General features: G+C 36.5%; 2 protein-coding genes across 2 annotated transcripts; one reads left to right on the forward strand and one right to left on the reverse strand.

Moving 5' to 3' along the window:
* Positions 1–927: 927 nt before the first annotated feature.
* On the reverse strand, positions 928–9,723 carry LOC145586156 (cytochrome b-c1 complex subunit 7-2, mitochondrial-like). The gene is made up of 4 exons (XM_081642902.1): positions 9,489–9,723; positions 9,238–9,395; positions 5,380–5,427; positions 928–1,243 (listed from the first exon to the last, which is right to left on the reverse strand). The coding sequence occupies exons 1-4, from the start codon at positions 9,598–9,600 to the stop codon at positions 1,175–1,177; spliced, it is 387 nt and encodes a 128-aa protein (XP_081499028.1). The 5' UTR covers positions 9,601–9,723; the 3' UTR covers positions 928–1,174.
* Positions 9,724–11,892: 2,169 nt separating this feature from the next.
* On the forward strand, positions 11,893–17,461 carry LOC145586157 (potassium channel AKT1-like). Its single transcript, XM_081642903.1, has 12 exons — positions 11,893–12,506; positions 12,992–13,357; positions 13,476–13,533; positions 13,636–13,953; positions 14,547–14,792; positions 14,954–15,052; positions 15,237–15,269; positions 15,351–15,539; positions 15,660–15,854; positions 15,963–16,038; positions 16,312–16,878; positions 16,997–17,461. Exons 1-12 carry the CDS (start codon positions 12,298–12,300, stop codon positions 17,275–17,277), a joined length of 2,637 nt encoding a protein of 878 aa, XP_081499029.1. The 5' UTR covers positions 11,893–12,297; the 3' UTR covers positions 17,278–17,461.
* The last annotated feature ends 263 nt before the right edge of the window (positions 17,462–17,724 follow it).

Genomic DNA, 17,724 nt, shown 5'->3' on the forward strand with positions numbered 1-17,724 from the left:
AGAGCCAACATGTTTTTCCAATTTAGTTGATAAAGAAAATACATAATGTAAAAATAATTATATAGATTAATTTGTATTCATATGTATTTAATAATGGCTCTGTCCAATATTCATTTTAATTGATATTTTGTAGGCCCGCCCATTATCAACCCGCATTGGCCCGACCCTATATTGACCCTATAAAATGTGACCCTCTTTGACCCTGACCCGCAACCGACCCGCACCAACCCTGACCCGACCCGCCCAATAACCAGGTCTACATTGACAAATGCATCTCTTTTGTTGAACCTCATAGATGATGTTTTTACAATATCAACACAAAGTCTTATCATATTATCGGTGTTGATTATGTTTATAGAGTAAACCTATTATTTCAGAGATCTTTGACAAGAGAGTATGAACAGATTACACCAACGAGATCACAACACAATACAGCAAATCAGCAATGGTAAGTTTGGATCGCACGCCACCCAATTCTGCTTCCAACAATCAGTTTGTTTTTTAAAGAGAAATTATGCACTCTAGTTAGAATTAAGCATCTTTCGCCCAATTCACAATGTTTTGTTGCAAGTTTAGGTCTCCTTTTTTCTCTTGTAAGTTGTAACTCATCACATGAGCTCCTTAAGGTAATTATCTTCCCTTCACATTGCTATTAGCACTTGATGTAAACCATGTATTCCAGATCCACTTTAGAACAGGTTTTAACTGAAGTTCTAGATACAAATATTCGATTCAGAATAGATTGGAATTTTAACTACAGTCACCCGTATTTCTATATTTATTATTGTGAAGGGCACATAAGAAACGGGAAAATAGCAACATAAAAACATCAGCGCATCATACTATAAAAGGCAGCATACTAGCTTTGATGATGAGGTTCATAAATGAGAATGTCAAAATAAACTCAACATAGACAGAACTCCCAAGTTTTGAAGCATGATTTCAGTACTCTGTATATTATTTAGCATTTGAAGTATCATTTAATCCAAAATAATGCCTTCTAAATGAGCAAGTTTTAAAGCAAGATGAATTGTTCACAAGGAGAGAAACAGGCAAAAGTCTCTCATTGAAACACTGAATGCCCTTTTTTTTAAGAAAAAACATATTACCCTCAAAAACACCATATGAAATACAGTTCAAAAGTCAGCCACAGCTGCAACAGGCAGTGTCATGCTTACGGAATTGATCGCTGGTACAGAGGCAAAGCTCCCAAAGCTTCACGTTCTTCTCTCTCACGCTTCACCTGCAGCCACCAGCAACAACACAGTCAAACAACTTCTTATGCCAGAAAGTATACAGCAAAGGAAAAGACAATGTTCTAGTCTCCTTATTGTCGCACTCTGTGGATTGCCAAAGGTTAACTAGAGTAGTAAGTTTGAAAATAAAAATTTTGATCTAATGAAAATAAATGGATAATTACATTCTTGCAACAACATTTAACAGCCAACGGATGAGCAATTACCACAATTGAAGATACAGAAACATTTAGAAAGCATTTAACTAGAGATGAAGATGAAGAAAAGGAAAGGTAGATGCAATCCAAGTATTTGTATATATTGTACCAGTTCCCAATCACAAGCATCGAACACATCTAATGCCATTTGGCTATCAGAGCACCTGACTTAAGTCCATTCAACCTACAAACTTGCTAAGTACTAATATACCTCCATCATTTCGGCTCTAAATTGCATGTATTACTTGGGTTTCCCGCTGCCAGTCCCAAGCCTGGATAAAGGAGGAGGGTTACGGTAGGCCAGTGACAGCCAGTATAAAACTTCGTCACATCCCATGACATGAGCCAAACAGATATTTTCGTGGGGGCGTTCCCTACTCAGCGACGCGCTGCACTTCCTAGACCCGGGTGTAGTGATAAGTATGCAAGGGTTGCTAGGTCGTCGCCCAGAAGCGACGCGCCACATTGCCCGAGTGTGGTGTCAAATGAGCAAGGGCGTGCCATTGGGGCGTTCCCTACTGAGCGACGCGCTGCACTTCCCAGACCCGGGTGCAGTGATAAGTATGTAAGGGTTGCTAGGTCGTCGCCCAGAAGCGACGCGCCATATTGCCCAATTGTGGTGTCAAATAATCAAGGACTTGGAGTTGGGATCAGGAGGGAGCGTGGGAGAAAAGAATTTAGTTTGCGGATTGGTTCTTGGAATGTGGGGTCTCTTACGGGAAAATCAGCAGAATTGGTAGAAGTAATGAAAAGACGACGCGTGAACATCATGTGCCTCCAAGAGACAAGATGGACAGGAGAAGGAGCTCGAGGCTTGGTTTTGGGGTATAAGGTATGGTATGTTGGGCAAGAAACGAGCCACAGAACAAGGAATGGTGGAGCTAGGAACGGAGTTGGTGTGGTTCTCGATGAGAGGTTGGCAAAAGAGGTGATCGAGGTCTATCGGAAGAACGATAGGTTGATAAGGCTGAAGTTGCTATGTGGCAAGGAGATTGTGAATGTTATCAGTGCTTATGCTCCCCAAGTGGGTTTAGATGCAGAAGAGAAACGACAATTTTGGGAGGACCTAGACGAGGTGGTGCAGGGTGTCCACCACTCAGAGAAGTTATATATTGGAGGGGATCTAAATGGGCACGTTGGGGCGAGCCGAGATGGCTATGAGAGTGTCCATGGAGGCTTTGGGTATGGGCAGAGGGACGCCGGTGGTGAAGCTATTATGGATTTTGCCCAATCATATGATTTAATTTTGGCTAATACTTGGTTTAAGAAGAGGGATTCACACTTGATAACTTTTCGGAATGGAGCAAATGCAACTCAAATAGACTTCCTGCTCACAAGGAGCATAGATAGACAAAGTTGCATAAACTGTAAGGTTATCCCAGGGGAGAGTGTGGTCACCCAACACCGGCTATTGGTAATGACTATTCGTCTGAAAGAGAAGGCGAAGAAAAAAGTTAGACAAGAAGAACCAAGGATAAGATGGTGGACCCTAAGGGATGCAAAAGCTAAGGTTTTTACAGAAAAGGTAATTGAAGAAGCGGATTGGGATGGAGAGGTGGATCCGGACATGACCTGGTTACGAATGAAGAACTGTTTCCTAAGAGTGGCCAAAGAGGTCTTAGGGGAAGTAAGGGGAAGAACTTCGGTACAGAGAGATACTTCGTGGTGGAATGAAGAGGTGAAAGCAGTAATTAAGCAAAAAAGGGAATGCTATCAAGCCTTAGGAAAATGTAGGAGTGATGAAACCTTTGCAGCGTATAAGGAGGCTAAGAGTAAGGCAAAGGCAGCTGTTCGCCAAGCAAAAGAAAAGGCATATCAGGAGGTTTATGAAAAGCTTGATTCCAAGGAGGGAGAAAGGATCATTTATAAGATGGCAAAGAGAAGACAAGAGGCAAGGAAGGATATTGGCATGGTGAAGTGTGTCAAAGATAAGAACCAAATGGTCCTAGTGCAAGAGGAGGGCATCAAGGACAGGTGGAAGGGGTACTTCGATGAATTATTTAATGGAAGTAATGGAGTTGTGATAGGAGATACCTCTATGAGTGATGAAGAAATCAACATGGAGTATGTGCGAAGGATTAGGAGAGTAGAGGTGGAGATTGCACTGAGGAAGATGAAACCTAAGAAGGCGGTTGGCCCTGATGGGGTACCGATAGAGGTGTGGAGGTGTTTGGGTAAGATTGGTATTGATTGGTTAACAAACCTTTTCAACAAGATATGGACGGCTACAAGGATCCCACAAGATTGGAGGAAGAGCACCTTGGTCCCGGTTTATAAAAACAAAGGAGACGCTCAAGATTGTTCTAACTATCGAGGAATTAAGCTTATGAGCCATACTATGAAGTTGTGGGAAAGGGTGATTGAACAAAGGTTGAGGGCATGCACAAGCATTTCAGATAACCAATTTGGTTTTATGCCTGGGAGATCTACTATGGAGGCAATCCATTTGATAAGACAAATGATGGAGTTTTATAGGGTAAAGAAGAAAGATCTTCATATGGTCTTTATTGATTTAGAGAAGGCATATGACAAGGTGCCAAGAGAGATACTTTGGTGGGCAATGTTGAAGAAAGGTATCCCACGAAGGTATGTAGACCTAGTTAAGGATATGTATCGGGATGTGTCAACAAATGTGAGGACATGCGGAGGGTTGACAAAAGATTTCCCTATTACAATCGGATTGCATCAAGGGTCTGCATTAAGCCCTTTTCTTTTTGCAACGGTTCTAGACGAATTAACTAGACCAATTCAAGATGAGGTTCCATGGTGTATGCTGTTCGCAGATGATATCGTTTTGGTGGATGAGACTAAGGATGGGGTTAATGTCAAGTTGGAGCAATGGAGGCAAAGGTTGGAATCTAGAGGGTTTAAGCTAAGTCGGAGTAAGACTGAATATTTGGTATGTCGTTTTGGCACTCAGAGGGGGACAAGCAATGAAGTGGTGAGTTTGGATGGAAAGGATTTGACCATGAGTGAATGTTTTAAGTACCTAGGGTCGATCATCCAGAAGAATGGTGACATTGATCAAGACGTGACCCACAGGATTAAGTCAGGGTGGCTTAAATGGAGAGCGGCCACGGGAGTGCTATGCGACCGCAGCATTCCCTTAAAGTTGAAGGGAAAATTCTACAGGACTGCCATAAGACCAGTGTTGCTCTATGGTACAGAATGTTGGGCTTCTAAGAAAGAGCATATTAAAAAGATGGAGGTTACGGAAATGCGCATGTTAAGGTGGATGTGTGGAAACACTTTAAGAGATAGAATCAGAAATGAGGTTATTCGCAAGAAAGTAGGTGTGGCGGGCATTGTAGATAAATTAAGGGAAAATCGTCTGCGTTGGTTTGGACATGTAAGACGGAGACCCGAGGGGGCACCGGTGCGAAGAGTGGAAGAGTGGGACCATGGAGGGATTAAACGAGGAAGAGGGAGACCAAAGATGACTTGGTTGGAAGGAGTGAGGAAGGATATGAAGTGCATGGATTTACGTGAGGATGAAGTTTTGGATCGTAAGGGATGGAGGAGAAAGATTTATGTTGATGACTACACGGAATAATCAAATTTGGTTCATGTTAGCCGACCCCACTTTTGGGATTAAGGCTTTGATTGATTGATTGATTGATTGACTCAAACTTATCACACATGCACATCCCTGTAAAACCTTCTTGCCATAAAACAAATTCAAGTGGTGGCAAGAATCCCAATCACATTTTAACATTTATTTGTGAGACTTATCATCAACATTAGGTAAAACAACCTTCGTCAACCTATGTTCACTCAACATCATCATATACTTGAGAGATTGGGATCCCCACTGGCAGGTTTAATACATAACAATACATCATAACAAAGGGAAAGCAAACAACTAGTAATCTATTTAACCCAAATAACATGGCAATAATGTGAAAATTAAAAAAAAAAATACTTACAAGAGCCAACATATCTTGAAGGTAGCTCCTGAAGGGTGTTTGCATTGCCTGCAAAGCACACAAATGTTATAAGATCAAATGAAGCCCAAAAATATATTTTACTCAGGAATCTGACACAAAGAAAGAGATGCACAATTATACAGAAAATTATTACTATGCCCAGCTAGCAATTCCGAACACCAAATTCAGGATTATCAGAAGATTAAAAAATTCCAAAAACATCAATAAGTTTAAATGTTGCAAACATTAGCAAAGTTCTATCACAAGGCCCAGCTAAAAACTCAAATACTGCAATGAACCGATCAAAGGGGAGGGGTTTTATAGGTAGTGCATATTGAGTTTGTTAGGATTGGATTGGAGAGAAAACAAGCAGTGAGTTTGCACTATAAATAACAGAAGATTAAGAGAGATCACTAGATGAAAGTTGATGAGAGTTCTCTATAAGTTTTATTTTGCCAGGAAAGTTCAAGCCTCTCAATTGCTTGTGTTTATTGATTACTTATACACATTTCCGGTTTAACAATCATGATCACCATTGCACCACATTATATCACCTCACAAAATCTGTCAAGTTATGTCAGTTTATAACAGATACTCCGTGAAAAAGAACATTATGATAACCAAAAATTAACTTTAGGTTGCTCATAAACCAGCATAAATATTCCGTCTTCACTCATTCACATATAATCCTGAGTAGAGTCCTAATACCTGAAAGATATTGCCTTGATAGAATTTGGAACGAACAAGAAATATTGCATGGACTTCCTAGGTCCAAGTCACAAGAAGCAGTGATAAAGCACCGAACTAATATTCTAAGAAGCTACAATTTACCCCTCCCCTCCAAATAAATAATTATCTGATGCCTTCCACAGCAATTCAAAGTCTTAAGAGGAGCAGTTTATCTTTCAAATTAAACATTCATCACAACTCTATCTCCTATGGTTTTTCTTCTCATGGCCAAAACCATAATGTCCAACACCCCCCACCCCCACTGTAATTTTTTCCATTATGGAGGTCCTCTAGGCTCTAGTTAAAGAGTTATATGACAATGTTTGGAACATGTATGACAATGTTAAGTTTTTGCAAGTTTTAAATGAGAGCAAAAAAAACTACATTATGGAAATGAACCTAACTCTATTTAAACAGCAATCAAAATTAAAGGGCAATTATCTCCAAAGACTAACTTGTAGAATGATTTTACATCCTGATGGTTACCTTCATAATACCAGCTATGTTTCTACTCATAATATTCATAATGCAATTTTGTGAAGATACTAAAATGAAGCAGATCACACAAATCTATTAAAGAAGACAAGTATTTGACTAATTATCTCTAGGACTATAGACTGAAGAAAAAAGTATTTTAAAAAATATATATATTCAAGACACCAAGGAATGTCAAATTGATGGAGGAATAGGATTAAAGAATCACTTTAAATAACCTCACAGACCAAACCTATACACAAAAATTCAAGCCTCAATCTACATAATAACACAAATTCTACCATTGAATCATTGAGTGACATATTATATTAATATTGAACCACTTCACCTTAACTTGAAAGATTCTCATGTAATGAACTCACACCTATTCTCTCAAAAACCCACTGATCATTTTCTTCCAAAAACACCACCATATAGCTAAAGATATCAGCTTACATGTATGCAGTATCTTTTTTTATCTTAAATTTCCTCTTCCTATCCTATTCTCTATAAAAAAAAAAAAAAATTCCGATACAATTTCTCGACATAGACCAACATATAGGCAAAATTTGCATTTTCAGAAAGTGAGGAGATTTATTTGGGTGCCGCAACACGAAACAACCCTCACCCATTGAAACTTGATTTAAGCGATGACACCCTTCAGAAGGTTAGGGAAAGGAAAATTAAGTGTCATTCACCACAAGCACTATGCCAAAAGCACACCAATAAACCACTATAATAACCCAACTTCCCCAAAGATTTTAAATGCTCCAGACAACACCACCATGAGAGTGTGAGTGTCCTCCTTCAATTCCACCTCCTATGTTATCAAGTTCGGCCTCAATGACTTTTTGTCAAAGAGCACATTCATCATCAGCAAATCTTCAAAACAAATTACCGTTTGAGAGCTTCACTGTAAGAGATATAGCCCTTATGCCAAGTGTAAGGATAATCACCAAATGAAACCCCCTCATCAAGCACATTGTTTCCCAAGATAAATCCCTCACTCTTTTCCATCTTATTTACAAGACTAATAGGGATGTATTCTAAACATAGATAACACAGGAGGTTGTATACAAATAATACAATGCACTTCAACAAAGTCACCTATCTCTTTAAGAATCTTGCCAGCCTTCGCCAAAAATTACAAATTACAGGTACCCCAAAACCTTTGTTGTAAAAGGAAAATTGCATGGAAGATCCCAAGTACAAAGTGTGGAGAGGTAATCTCAGATATAAAAAAAAATTCCACAACCAGTCTGCCAATTTGACATCGCCAACTCAAATATACACTATCCAAAATTAATCCTCAAACCACTCATCATTAGGTGAGTGAGAACACAGAAAGAAGCGCTAATTATTCTCATTGGCTTGGAGATGATAAAAGCACCAACCCAAGATGAGCATGTCAGAAACAATAAATGATCCGAGTGAGGAATTTTCCAACTTGGAAACCATCTATTTAACTATAAATAGTTGTCTAACTGTCTTACCAAATTGCTGAAAGACTCCAAAATAACCAACAATGGAATAACTTAATCTCAGTAAGTAACATTCAGCCTAGGTGTCAACACCTTAGACGTGACTCATGAATCTTATTCATCCAACATAGATATACTACTGATTAAGGAGAAACACAATTCCTCATTTATCTCAAGAAATTAAGTTTAAAGAAGGTATAAAATGACAGCTTACATTTTTTTATCGACTCATTGGTCAATCAAGTTCATTATCAACTACTCCCTTCATTCCATAAAGAACGCCACAAGGCCATAACTATATCAGAATTTCCAAATCCAACGACAAGCGTACATAAATTATTAGCATACTTGAGCTTTAACCTCTTATGAGTTCTATCCCCATCTCTCCCAATTTCACCAAAGCTCTCAACTTCTAATCCTCCCACGCAGTCACCAAGGGGTCTTAGATGGTTAGCATATCCTAAATACCGCATTCCAACTTGCAAAATAAATTCTTGATACAACAGCCAGAATATATCCTTTAAGAATCAATAGGCAGTAATAATTATGAACTAAGAGGGACCTACAATTTTATGTCCAAAATACAAACTATAGTTCCTGTTCCTATCAACAACCAATTGAAGCCATTGGCAATTCTAACTTTTTAGTTGTTTGTTGGACACTTTAACAGACAAAGTATAATCAGCTCACATACAAGCAGAATGATTATTCAGTATGAATCAATCGGTGAGGTCTAGAACCCCCAAAAAAATGTTGCTTTATCCATTTCCACATTTTCATTAACAAACTATTCACTATTTTTCAGTAATGTCTTCCAAATGAAACACAAGTAGCAACTAGCAAGTAAATTATAACAATAATTAAGTTTAAATGTAATTATCACTATATACTTCCATCAGTGTATAATAACCTACAAAGCATTTCAAGCAAACATTGATTCATGTTTCTCATTCTATAACAACAAAATCATTTCATTTGCAAAATCAACTTCACAATCTACAGAATTATCCAACAATGCAATTCACTAATCCATAAAACCGTCAATAGAAGTAATTACTAATCCAATATATACTTGTTTCCGCAATAATCAAAGCTATAACCCTAAATCAAAACGAATTTGAAGCCAAAAATCACAAAATACAAATCAGCTTATCAAAACAGCAAGAGAAAAAACCTGAAGATCTTCAGGAAGGTACTCGTGCTTCATCGAAAGGTCCATAGCACGCAAAAGACGCTGATTACGAGCATCAACAATCTCACGAGGAAGCCGATCTAGGGCTTCTTTGATATCATGATCTTCCATTGGATCATAACAATCATCAAATCTCAAGCCTAAAATCAATCAAATCAAAAAACACAAAATCAATCACAAAAATTAGGTCAAAATCAGCCAAAAAAAAAGAGGAGAGAGAAAAAAAATCAAACCATATTTGCGAAGACGGTGGTCGACGGAACTCTTGTGCATAGCAGCCAATACATTCTTCTTAGGATTGAGAAGAGCCTTCAACAATGATGATGAACCAGTAGCAATCGCCATTTTTGTAGGTTTGCTAAGCTAATTACCTCTCTTTCTCTCTCTAAAAATGAGGGATTTTCGATGTTCTTCCCTAATTTGACAGGAGTTTCTGGAAATTATCGGATTTTTCTGGCTAAGTTTAATACGGCCCTTTTTGTGTTTTGTTGTTGTTGCATTGGTTGGGCTTGGTCCATATGATGGTACAAGGTAAAGCCCTAGGAAATAAGGGATGAAAACTCTGAGTTGAAAATCTTGTATGAGACGGTCTTATAATTATACGGAAAATAATCAATTTTTATATAGGCTTAAATTTGTTTACCTTATTTTTTACTTGTATTTATTTTAGTAAAAATAAGTTTAAATAATGAAGTATTCTGTAATGGCTACCATAATAAGTCTTTATAATGTAGGCACGAATGTGTATTCTCTTTTACCTCTATAAGGGTCTGTTCTGATTGACTGAACTGAATTGAATTGAATTGAACTTATTAGAGCTGAATTGAACTTAATATTTTATGAGAGAAGGAAATTTAGAACTGAAATGAACGAATTGAGTTGAACTGAAAATAATTTGAAGAGAACAGACCCTAAGTTATTCATGTTTGGGCAATTATTGTCTTACAAAATAGTTAAAACATAAAATACTTTTATAGAGTAAAAAGATATTAAAAAAAAAAAAAATCCATTGTCAATTAGGTTCCATGTTGTTATTAAATATTATGGCCTCATGGTTTGCATCTATTATTTTGTGACTTTAGGGTAATTTCTGGCCCAACATATTTCTTCTTCTTTTAGAATGCCCCAACATATTCCTTCTTCTAGTCAAAGAGAGAATAATATTTAAGATTTTAAGAGCATCCCAACTTTACTTAGTCTTAAACCACTATTACAAACTCACTAAAGTCACATGCATTTAAAGGTTTCCAACTTTAGTTTGCTAAGACAATATAATTACTTTTCAAAATGTAAAAAGATGAGATGTTTTCTTAACATTTGTTTAAGTTAGTAATGATCTATATCCTAAAATTAAGATAATAATATGGATTTAGGACATTTGAGTTTCTGTTATGTGATGTAATTTTTTTTTTTTTTTTTGAACGGAACGGATGTGATGTAAATATTTGGTACATACATAAATGTAGGGTTATTTGTGGAGCATCTTGCATCTACTAACATGGTTGAAATCTTTGTTTTCACAAAACCAAAGCTACTTAAAATGTAGGGTTTTTTAGCCTCCCCTTGCATCATCTTTATTGCCTACGTGACTACATACATGCCCATAGTCAAATTACCAATTTACATATTATCTTACCAATAAATATGGGTAAACTTTAAAATAAAACCGTTTTATCATCACAAGATCACTCATTCTGCTCTTTTATGTTCTATTAAATGACTGGTTGTTGAACACCCCTATAACCGAGTGAGGTCAAATTCAGATAGTTATTCGTTAAGACAACGGACAACTAACAAGTGGCAGATGCTGAAGTTGGACGATTGATATTTGTTGCCCTGCATAGTGCATACCACCTCTAGTCTTATGTTATATGCTCAGTTTAGTGATAGTTTTTGTGAGTTGGCCATACCCCAATGTTTCAAAAGTCGTCAAAACTTTATCTAAAAAAGATCAACTTTTGTTTTGTCCAACAAGCCAAATAAAAAGTTTTCCAACTTTGTCTCAAAGCTATATTATTCCTTCTTACTTATTATTGGTTACAAACTTTCAATATAATGCACTCGATATGTGAATTGACTAATTGAAGCATAAAAATTAACTTCCGCCTTTTAAAAAGTTTGAAATACCTGTTATGGTTAGTGTTTGGACAATTATATCCTTAAATTTTTTTTTCTTTTATATAAAAGATAATTGGTTCAAATTTATATCATTGTATGTGAATTATTTTCATAATAACGAGGTGAGCCAAAATGCAACCACGAAATATAGAGTTGGCACGGTCAAGCGGACCTCACGGCTCACCGAAATAGTATAGTGCCTTTGCGTTAGGATGGCATAACTCATTTCTTTCCAAAGCACCAAAACACTAAATTGGTAACTTTCCCATTGCTTTTGATCATTGATCATCCGTGTACCCTTACTTTTTGCCATAATCATTGGCCAACTTTACAAAATTCGTACGTAGTAGCTAACAAATCACTAATATCAGGTGATAACATTAAATTAACAAATAACCAAAAATATCACAACCATCAAAATCAAACAAGCAAGAATCATCACATACATATAGAATTAGAATAGACTCACGGAAATCATCGTCCACCCTTTAAAAAAAATCAAAAAGAGATTCCAACTACACATAACTTCTCCTTTTATTTTTTGGTCCAATTTTTATCGTGTCTTAAGAAAATATCGAGAATAGCATCAACAATTTCAAATCATTAATCGAAGAATAAAGGGTCGGTTTTAATTAGTTATATAAACCAAGAAAAATTCGAGAATTATTGTAACAACAATACACAAATAAATTAAACTTAAATCGTAAAATTAAAATTAGAATTGGTAAGTCGGTAACATAAACCAAGATTTTATTTCCCGTGATCTTACCACAAAATAGTGACTCTTAAAGAGAGACTAAGCGTGTAAGATGGAGGGAAAACAGAAACAGGGGATCTAAGGTTTGAGAAAAAAAAAAAAGAAAGAGAATTAGAGAAATAAAATCACAAATTTTGAGAGAAGAAAAATATTACAAGAAAAAAAAAATGATGAAAAATTGGTTAAGTTCAACATTTATATGTGGGGGTGAAGGAAGAGAAAAGAAAGGCATAGATGAAAGTGTTGAGTTAACCTCCATTGATGGAAGTAGCACATATAGTTTCTCTAATGGTGTTCTTCCTTCGCTTGGTGCTCGAAGCCACCGTCGTATCGCGCTTCGATCCTACATTGTCTCCCCTTTTCTTCACGAATATAGGTAGGGTGGTGTTCTTTTTTGTTCTTGGGAATTTTTTTTGTTTTTGTTTTTGTTTTGATTGCATGGAGATTGGCATGTTAGAATGATTGATCCTTATGGTGTAAGAGAATGTTTGTGAACGAGTTGACACGAGATAAATTCTTGGTTCATGTAGCTGACCTCATTCTATTGGTGTTATAATCATTTTTTTTTTTTGGTTATGATGATTGGGGTTTTTTTTTTATTTATTGGGTTTGTAGAAAAAAAAGAAAAATCTTAGAATGTTGAAATATTGGGTATTCATAATGGTTTCTTGTTATCTTGATTTGTAAATCTTTTGTTTGATCTAATTTGATCATTTTTATTATAGGGTTTTAATGTTGTGTTCATGATTAATACTATAATAATGTTAATTCTAATTAGATTCTTACAATTTTTATGTACTAGTTTATTGAGTTTGCATATTATTGGACTAATTTTTTTTTTTGAATTATATTTTTATGCAGAATTTGGGAGTCATTTCTGGTATGTTTGGTGGTGTATACATCATGGGTGTCTCCATACGAATTCGGATTCCTACAAAGACCAATTGAAGGCCTTGCTATTGCAGATAACATTGTGAATGGATTTTTTGCTATTGATATTATTTTGACCTTTTTTGTTGCATATCAAGATCCACAAACTTTCAACCTTGTTGATGATCATAAGATGATTGCTTGGAGATATGTGAAATCCTGGTTCGTGTTTGATTTCGTGTCAACGGTCCCTTCTGAAGTTGTGGAGAAGATTCTCCCTGACAGTGTCCAGGCCTATGGACTATTCAACATGCTACGCCTTTGGAGGCTTCGCAGAGTTAGTAAGATGTTCTCCAAGTAATCTTCTTAGCCTTGTTATAAAGCGGAAACTAATGCTTTATTTGACAATATATATGATGGTGAACATGTGAATGTGTTAGAAAATTTGTAACATTTTTGCTTCATTTTTTGACAGATTAGAGAAGGATAAAAATTATAACTATTTTTGGATTCGATGTTTGAAGTTAGTTTCTGTGAGTACATTTCAGAAACTCTACATTGATTCTTGTTAGGAGAAGAATTCTCTAGTACCGGGAATTTTCTCATTTAGCTTACCGCTGTATGTGTCCTTATAGGTGACTCTTTTTGCGGTTCATTGTGCTGCCTGCTTCTATTATTACATTGCAGCCCATTATCCTGACCCCAAAAAAACATGGATTGGTCTTGAAATGGACAACTTCCACAACGCAGATCTGTGGTTGCGTTACGTGACATCAATCTACTGGTCAATCACAACACTCACAACAACTGGTTATGGTGACTTGCATCCTGTGAATACGTGGGAGATGGTGTTTGATATTTTTTATATGCTCTTCAATCTTGGACTGACCGCGTATTTGATAGGAAACATGACAAACTTAGTTGTTCATGGGACTAGCCGAACTAGAAAATTCGTGAGTATGCTCGTTGCTCTTCCTCTTTATTACAGCACACATACTATGTATTGTATGGCAGTCCTTGCATTACTGTTGTTCAATATTTTTGCTGTTTTAAATATTTTTCATCAAAACATTCCCTTTGTTTGTTGTTCAAACATGACACTTTGTATGAATTAAAGATCAAATTGTTGCATAGTTGAATGCAAGCAATTATCTTAACTGCCCTATCAAATGCTTATATTCAACTAAAGAATGCTGCAAAAAATCATAAATTGCAGAAACAGAATATTCAAGGACTGTCAATTTTCATCTGTAGTTTGTTCTGATGCTAACTTGTCATTTGTTTTTCGGGTTTTTGTTTGAGAAATGCTGCAAAAATAATTGATTTCAGAAACAGAATATTTAAGGCACTGTCAATTTTTATCTGTAGTTTGTTCTGATGCTAACTTGTCATTTGTTTTCCGGTTTTTGTTTGAGTTAGAGGGACACAAATGCTGCAAAAAATCATTGATTTCAGAAACAGAATATTTAAGGCACTGTCAATTTTTATCTGTAGTTTGTTCTGATGCTAACTTGTCATTTGTTTTTCGGGTTTTTGTTTGATTTAGAGGGACACAATTCAAGCTGCTTCCAGTTTTGCACTGAGGAATAGGCTTCCTGTTCGCTTACAAGAGCAAATGGTTGCTCACTTGTGTTTAAAACACAGAACTGATTCAGAAGGTTTGCAACAGCAAGAGATTCTTGATTCTCTTCCAAAGGCAATCAAGTCAAGTATTTCACACCATCTCTTCTATTCGCTGCTTTATCAAGTTTATCTGTTTCGAGGAGTATCAGATGACTTGCTTTTCCAGCTGGTATGTCTCCGATTTTAATCAAAACTATAATTGAAAGTTTACTGGAATGTTTTGACTGTAAACTATGTGCTTTTTATTCGAGTAAAGCGTATAAATCTCAATCTTGTGCTTAAATCTTAAATACATTTGCTTGAATGATGATTTTATTTCATCTATTTAAGGTTTCAGAGATGAAAGCCGAGTACTACCCTCCCAAAGAAGACGTGATCTTGCAGAATGAAGCGCCTACTGATCTATATGTACTTGTCTCTGGTGCCATGGTGAGTAAAGTTTCTCTCCGAACCTATGCATATAATTAAACAGACGAATTCATCATCTCAGTACTTTTGAACACAATCACTATTGGAGTGATACTAATGTTTTTAATCTAATATTTTACAATCCTGTTATGCCTATTACTAGTTTTATCATATCTCTGGCCTCTGATTTAAGCAACCCTTGCAGGAATCTATCGTCGAAAAAAATGGAATTCACCAGGCATGTCTTTAGACCTTTCTTTTTGTAATTTTTTTTTCGAGCTGATAGGGCTACTTTTCTGATAGAAGATATATCTTGCAGTCTGTTGGTCACGAGGTTTTCTCAGGAGGTGTATGCGGGGAGATAGGTGTTCTTTGTTATAGGCCACAGCTCTTTACTGTTCGTACCAAGAGATTGTGTCAGCTGTTGCGTCTGAATCGTACTGCTCTTCTGAATCTTGTTCAGGCTAATGTTGGGGATGGGGCAATTATCATGAACAATCTTCTAGCGGTTTGTATGCTTGCACTTATATTTAGCTTTTTTCAATGGTTGATTAAATGTAGATATTGTATAAATGAAAACATATTATAGTTACTGATCTTTGACATTCCTATTCGATGGCTGGTGCAGCATTTAAAAGCACAGGAAGATCCCCTGATGCAATCTGTTCTCAGAGATATAGAGAACATGCTAGCTCAAGGCCGAATGGATTTGCCACTCAGTTTATCTTTTGCAGCTGCAAGAGGAGATGAACCGTTGTTGCAACATTTGCTGAGACGAGGGTCTGATCCAAATGAGGCAGATACTAATGGGCGTACTGCTCTGGTATGTAGAATTTACTCATCTCCAAGTCTGCATTTTACGAAATACAAATCATGTTGTTACTTAACTGACTCTGAATGTTGCCTCTTTTCTGGTTATGCATATGACCAGCACACAGCAGCTGCTAATGGAAGCGAAAATTGTGCCCTTGTCCTTCTTGCATATGGAGCCGATCCAAACCTTAAAGGTACGCTAACAACCTACTAGACGTACATATTCAGTGGAGGAAGCCCCAGTTTACTATCATGATAAACAAAAATCGGTTATCTAGTGACATTTATGTAAATAAATCATCAAAAAATATCAGTTAGTATGATATTTTCGTAAATAAATCAGCATTTCTGGGTTTACCGGTATACTCTTTTTTTTTTTTTTTGTGTTTCGAGTCTTCAGATGTTTTTCTGTGTAGATTATGCTTAATTATAAAAGCCATGCCATTTACATAGTTTTCGCTATACAGATAGAGAAGGGAATGTTCCACTATGGGATGCTATAGTAGGGAGGCAAGAGGCCTTGATCAAGCTTCTAGTAGACCAGGGTGCTACACTAGCATCAGGCGATGCGGCTCAATATGCCTACTATGCAGTAGAGCAAGACAATTTTGAGCTACTAAAGGATGTTGTTCGATATGGTGGAGACGTAACCTTGCCTTTGAGCAATGGTTGCACTGCACTTCATGCCGCGGTTCATAATGGAAACTCTACAATGGTTAAGTTTCTTTTAAAACACGGGGCGGATATGGACAGGCAGGACATTCAAGGTACGACGCCAAGGGATTTGGCTAATGATGCTAAGAATGAAGATATAAAGGCGGTAGTTTGTTCCAAAGAAGAGAGTAGTGTACAATCTAATGTTAAGGGATCTGAGAAGGAAGCAAGTCCTACTTTGAAGAAGATTAATAGTACTGATTTGTCTATGGATGTCACTCCACGTACACGAGAAGTGACTTGGGCTGACAAGCAGCCTCGTCGTAGGGTTAACTCGTTTCGGAATTCCCTGTTTGGGTTCATGTCTGCTGCCTCTAGAGGTAATATAAAAACAGTCCGAGTAAGCTTTTAGTTAAAGTCCAGAAATAAGTACATTTTTATATAAGACGAGAATTGTGCATGATGTGTAAATTTTTGTGAAATGCTTTGTATTTTCAGTTGAATCACAAAATGATGGGGGTAATTACTTAAGCACCCCGTTCTCCGGAAGCCAACCGGCTAGAGTGATACTCCGGTGCCCTGGAACGGGCGATGCAACCAAGCTTGTTATTTTGCCTGAGACCATCCAAGAACTTCTTGATTTTGGTATCAAAAAATTTGGACGGCATTGTACTAAAGTAACAACTTTAGACGGAGCTGAAATCGACGAGATTGAGCTAATTAGAGATGGTGATCAACTTTGCCTCGTATGTGAAGAAATCAATATGCCCGAAAGCTAGCAATGATAATGTTTATCACCAATATTATTTGGTACAAGTTTTGTAGGATTAGTGTATATTATCACCAATATAGGGATTGGTGGTCCAATTTTAATTGGGTAAGTTTGCCTTGTTACCGCGATCGATCTCTAAATGATCCATACTTCTTGTATATTGAAAAAATTACAAGGGAATGTAAAATTAATCATGAGGTTATAAGATTACACAAATAAACAATTTGTGATTACTCGTCTATAATGTATGTACAAGTATGTTACCAAGTGTTTTAATGGCAAGTTTAGGAAGAGTTTTTCATGTAAAATGGCATTTTGTATAGTCAAAATTTTACTAGATGTTAGATAAAGTTGTGGACTTAGCTTTAGGAAAGTAGGTTTTTTTTTTTTTTTTATTTATTTTTTGTTATTATTATTATTATTATTATTATTATTATTATTATTATTATTTAGA

Source organism: Chenopodium album, chromosome 16 (assembly GCF_948465745.1).
Source record: "Chenopodium album chromosome 16, dcCheAlbu1.1, whole genome shotgun sequence".
NCBI lineage: Eukaryota > Viridiplantae > Streptophyta > Magnoliopsida > Caryophyllales > Amaranthaceae > Chenopodium > Chenopodium album.

What these genes read in the sequence shown, in the direction of transcription:
- LOC145586156 (XM_081642902.1), bottom strand. Translation starts at nt 9,600, where the DNA reads ATGGCGATTGCTACTGGTTCATCATCATTGTTGAAGGCTCTTCTCAAT. An exon ending in ACCTTCCTGAAGATCTTCAG is followed by an intron (nt 5,428 to 9,237) that starts GTTTTTTCTCTT and finishes TGTGCTTTGCAG; the next exon opens with GCAATGCAAACACCCTTCAG. An exon ending in TTCAAGATATGTTGGCTCTT is followed by an intron (nt 1,244 to 5,379) that starts GTAAGTATTTTT and finishes TGGTGGCTGCAG; the next exon opens with GTGAAGCGTGAGAGAGAAGA.
- LOC145586157 (XM_081642903.1), top strand. Translation starts at nt 12,298, where the DNA reads ATGATGAAAAATTGGTTAAGTTCAACATTTATATGTGGGGGTGAAGGA. An exon ending in TACTTGTCTCTGGTGCCATG is followed by an intron (nt 15,053 to 15,236) that starts GTGAGTAAAGTT and finishes CAACCCTTGCAG; the next exon opens with GAATCTATCGTCGAAAAAAA. An exon ending in CTAATGGGCGTACTGCTCTG is followed by an intron (nt 15,855 to 15,962) that starts GTATGTAGAATT and finishes GCATATGACCAG; the next exon opens with CACACAGCAGCTGCTAATGG.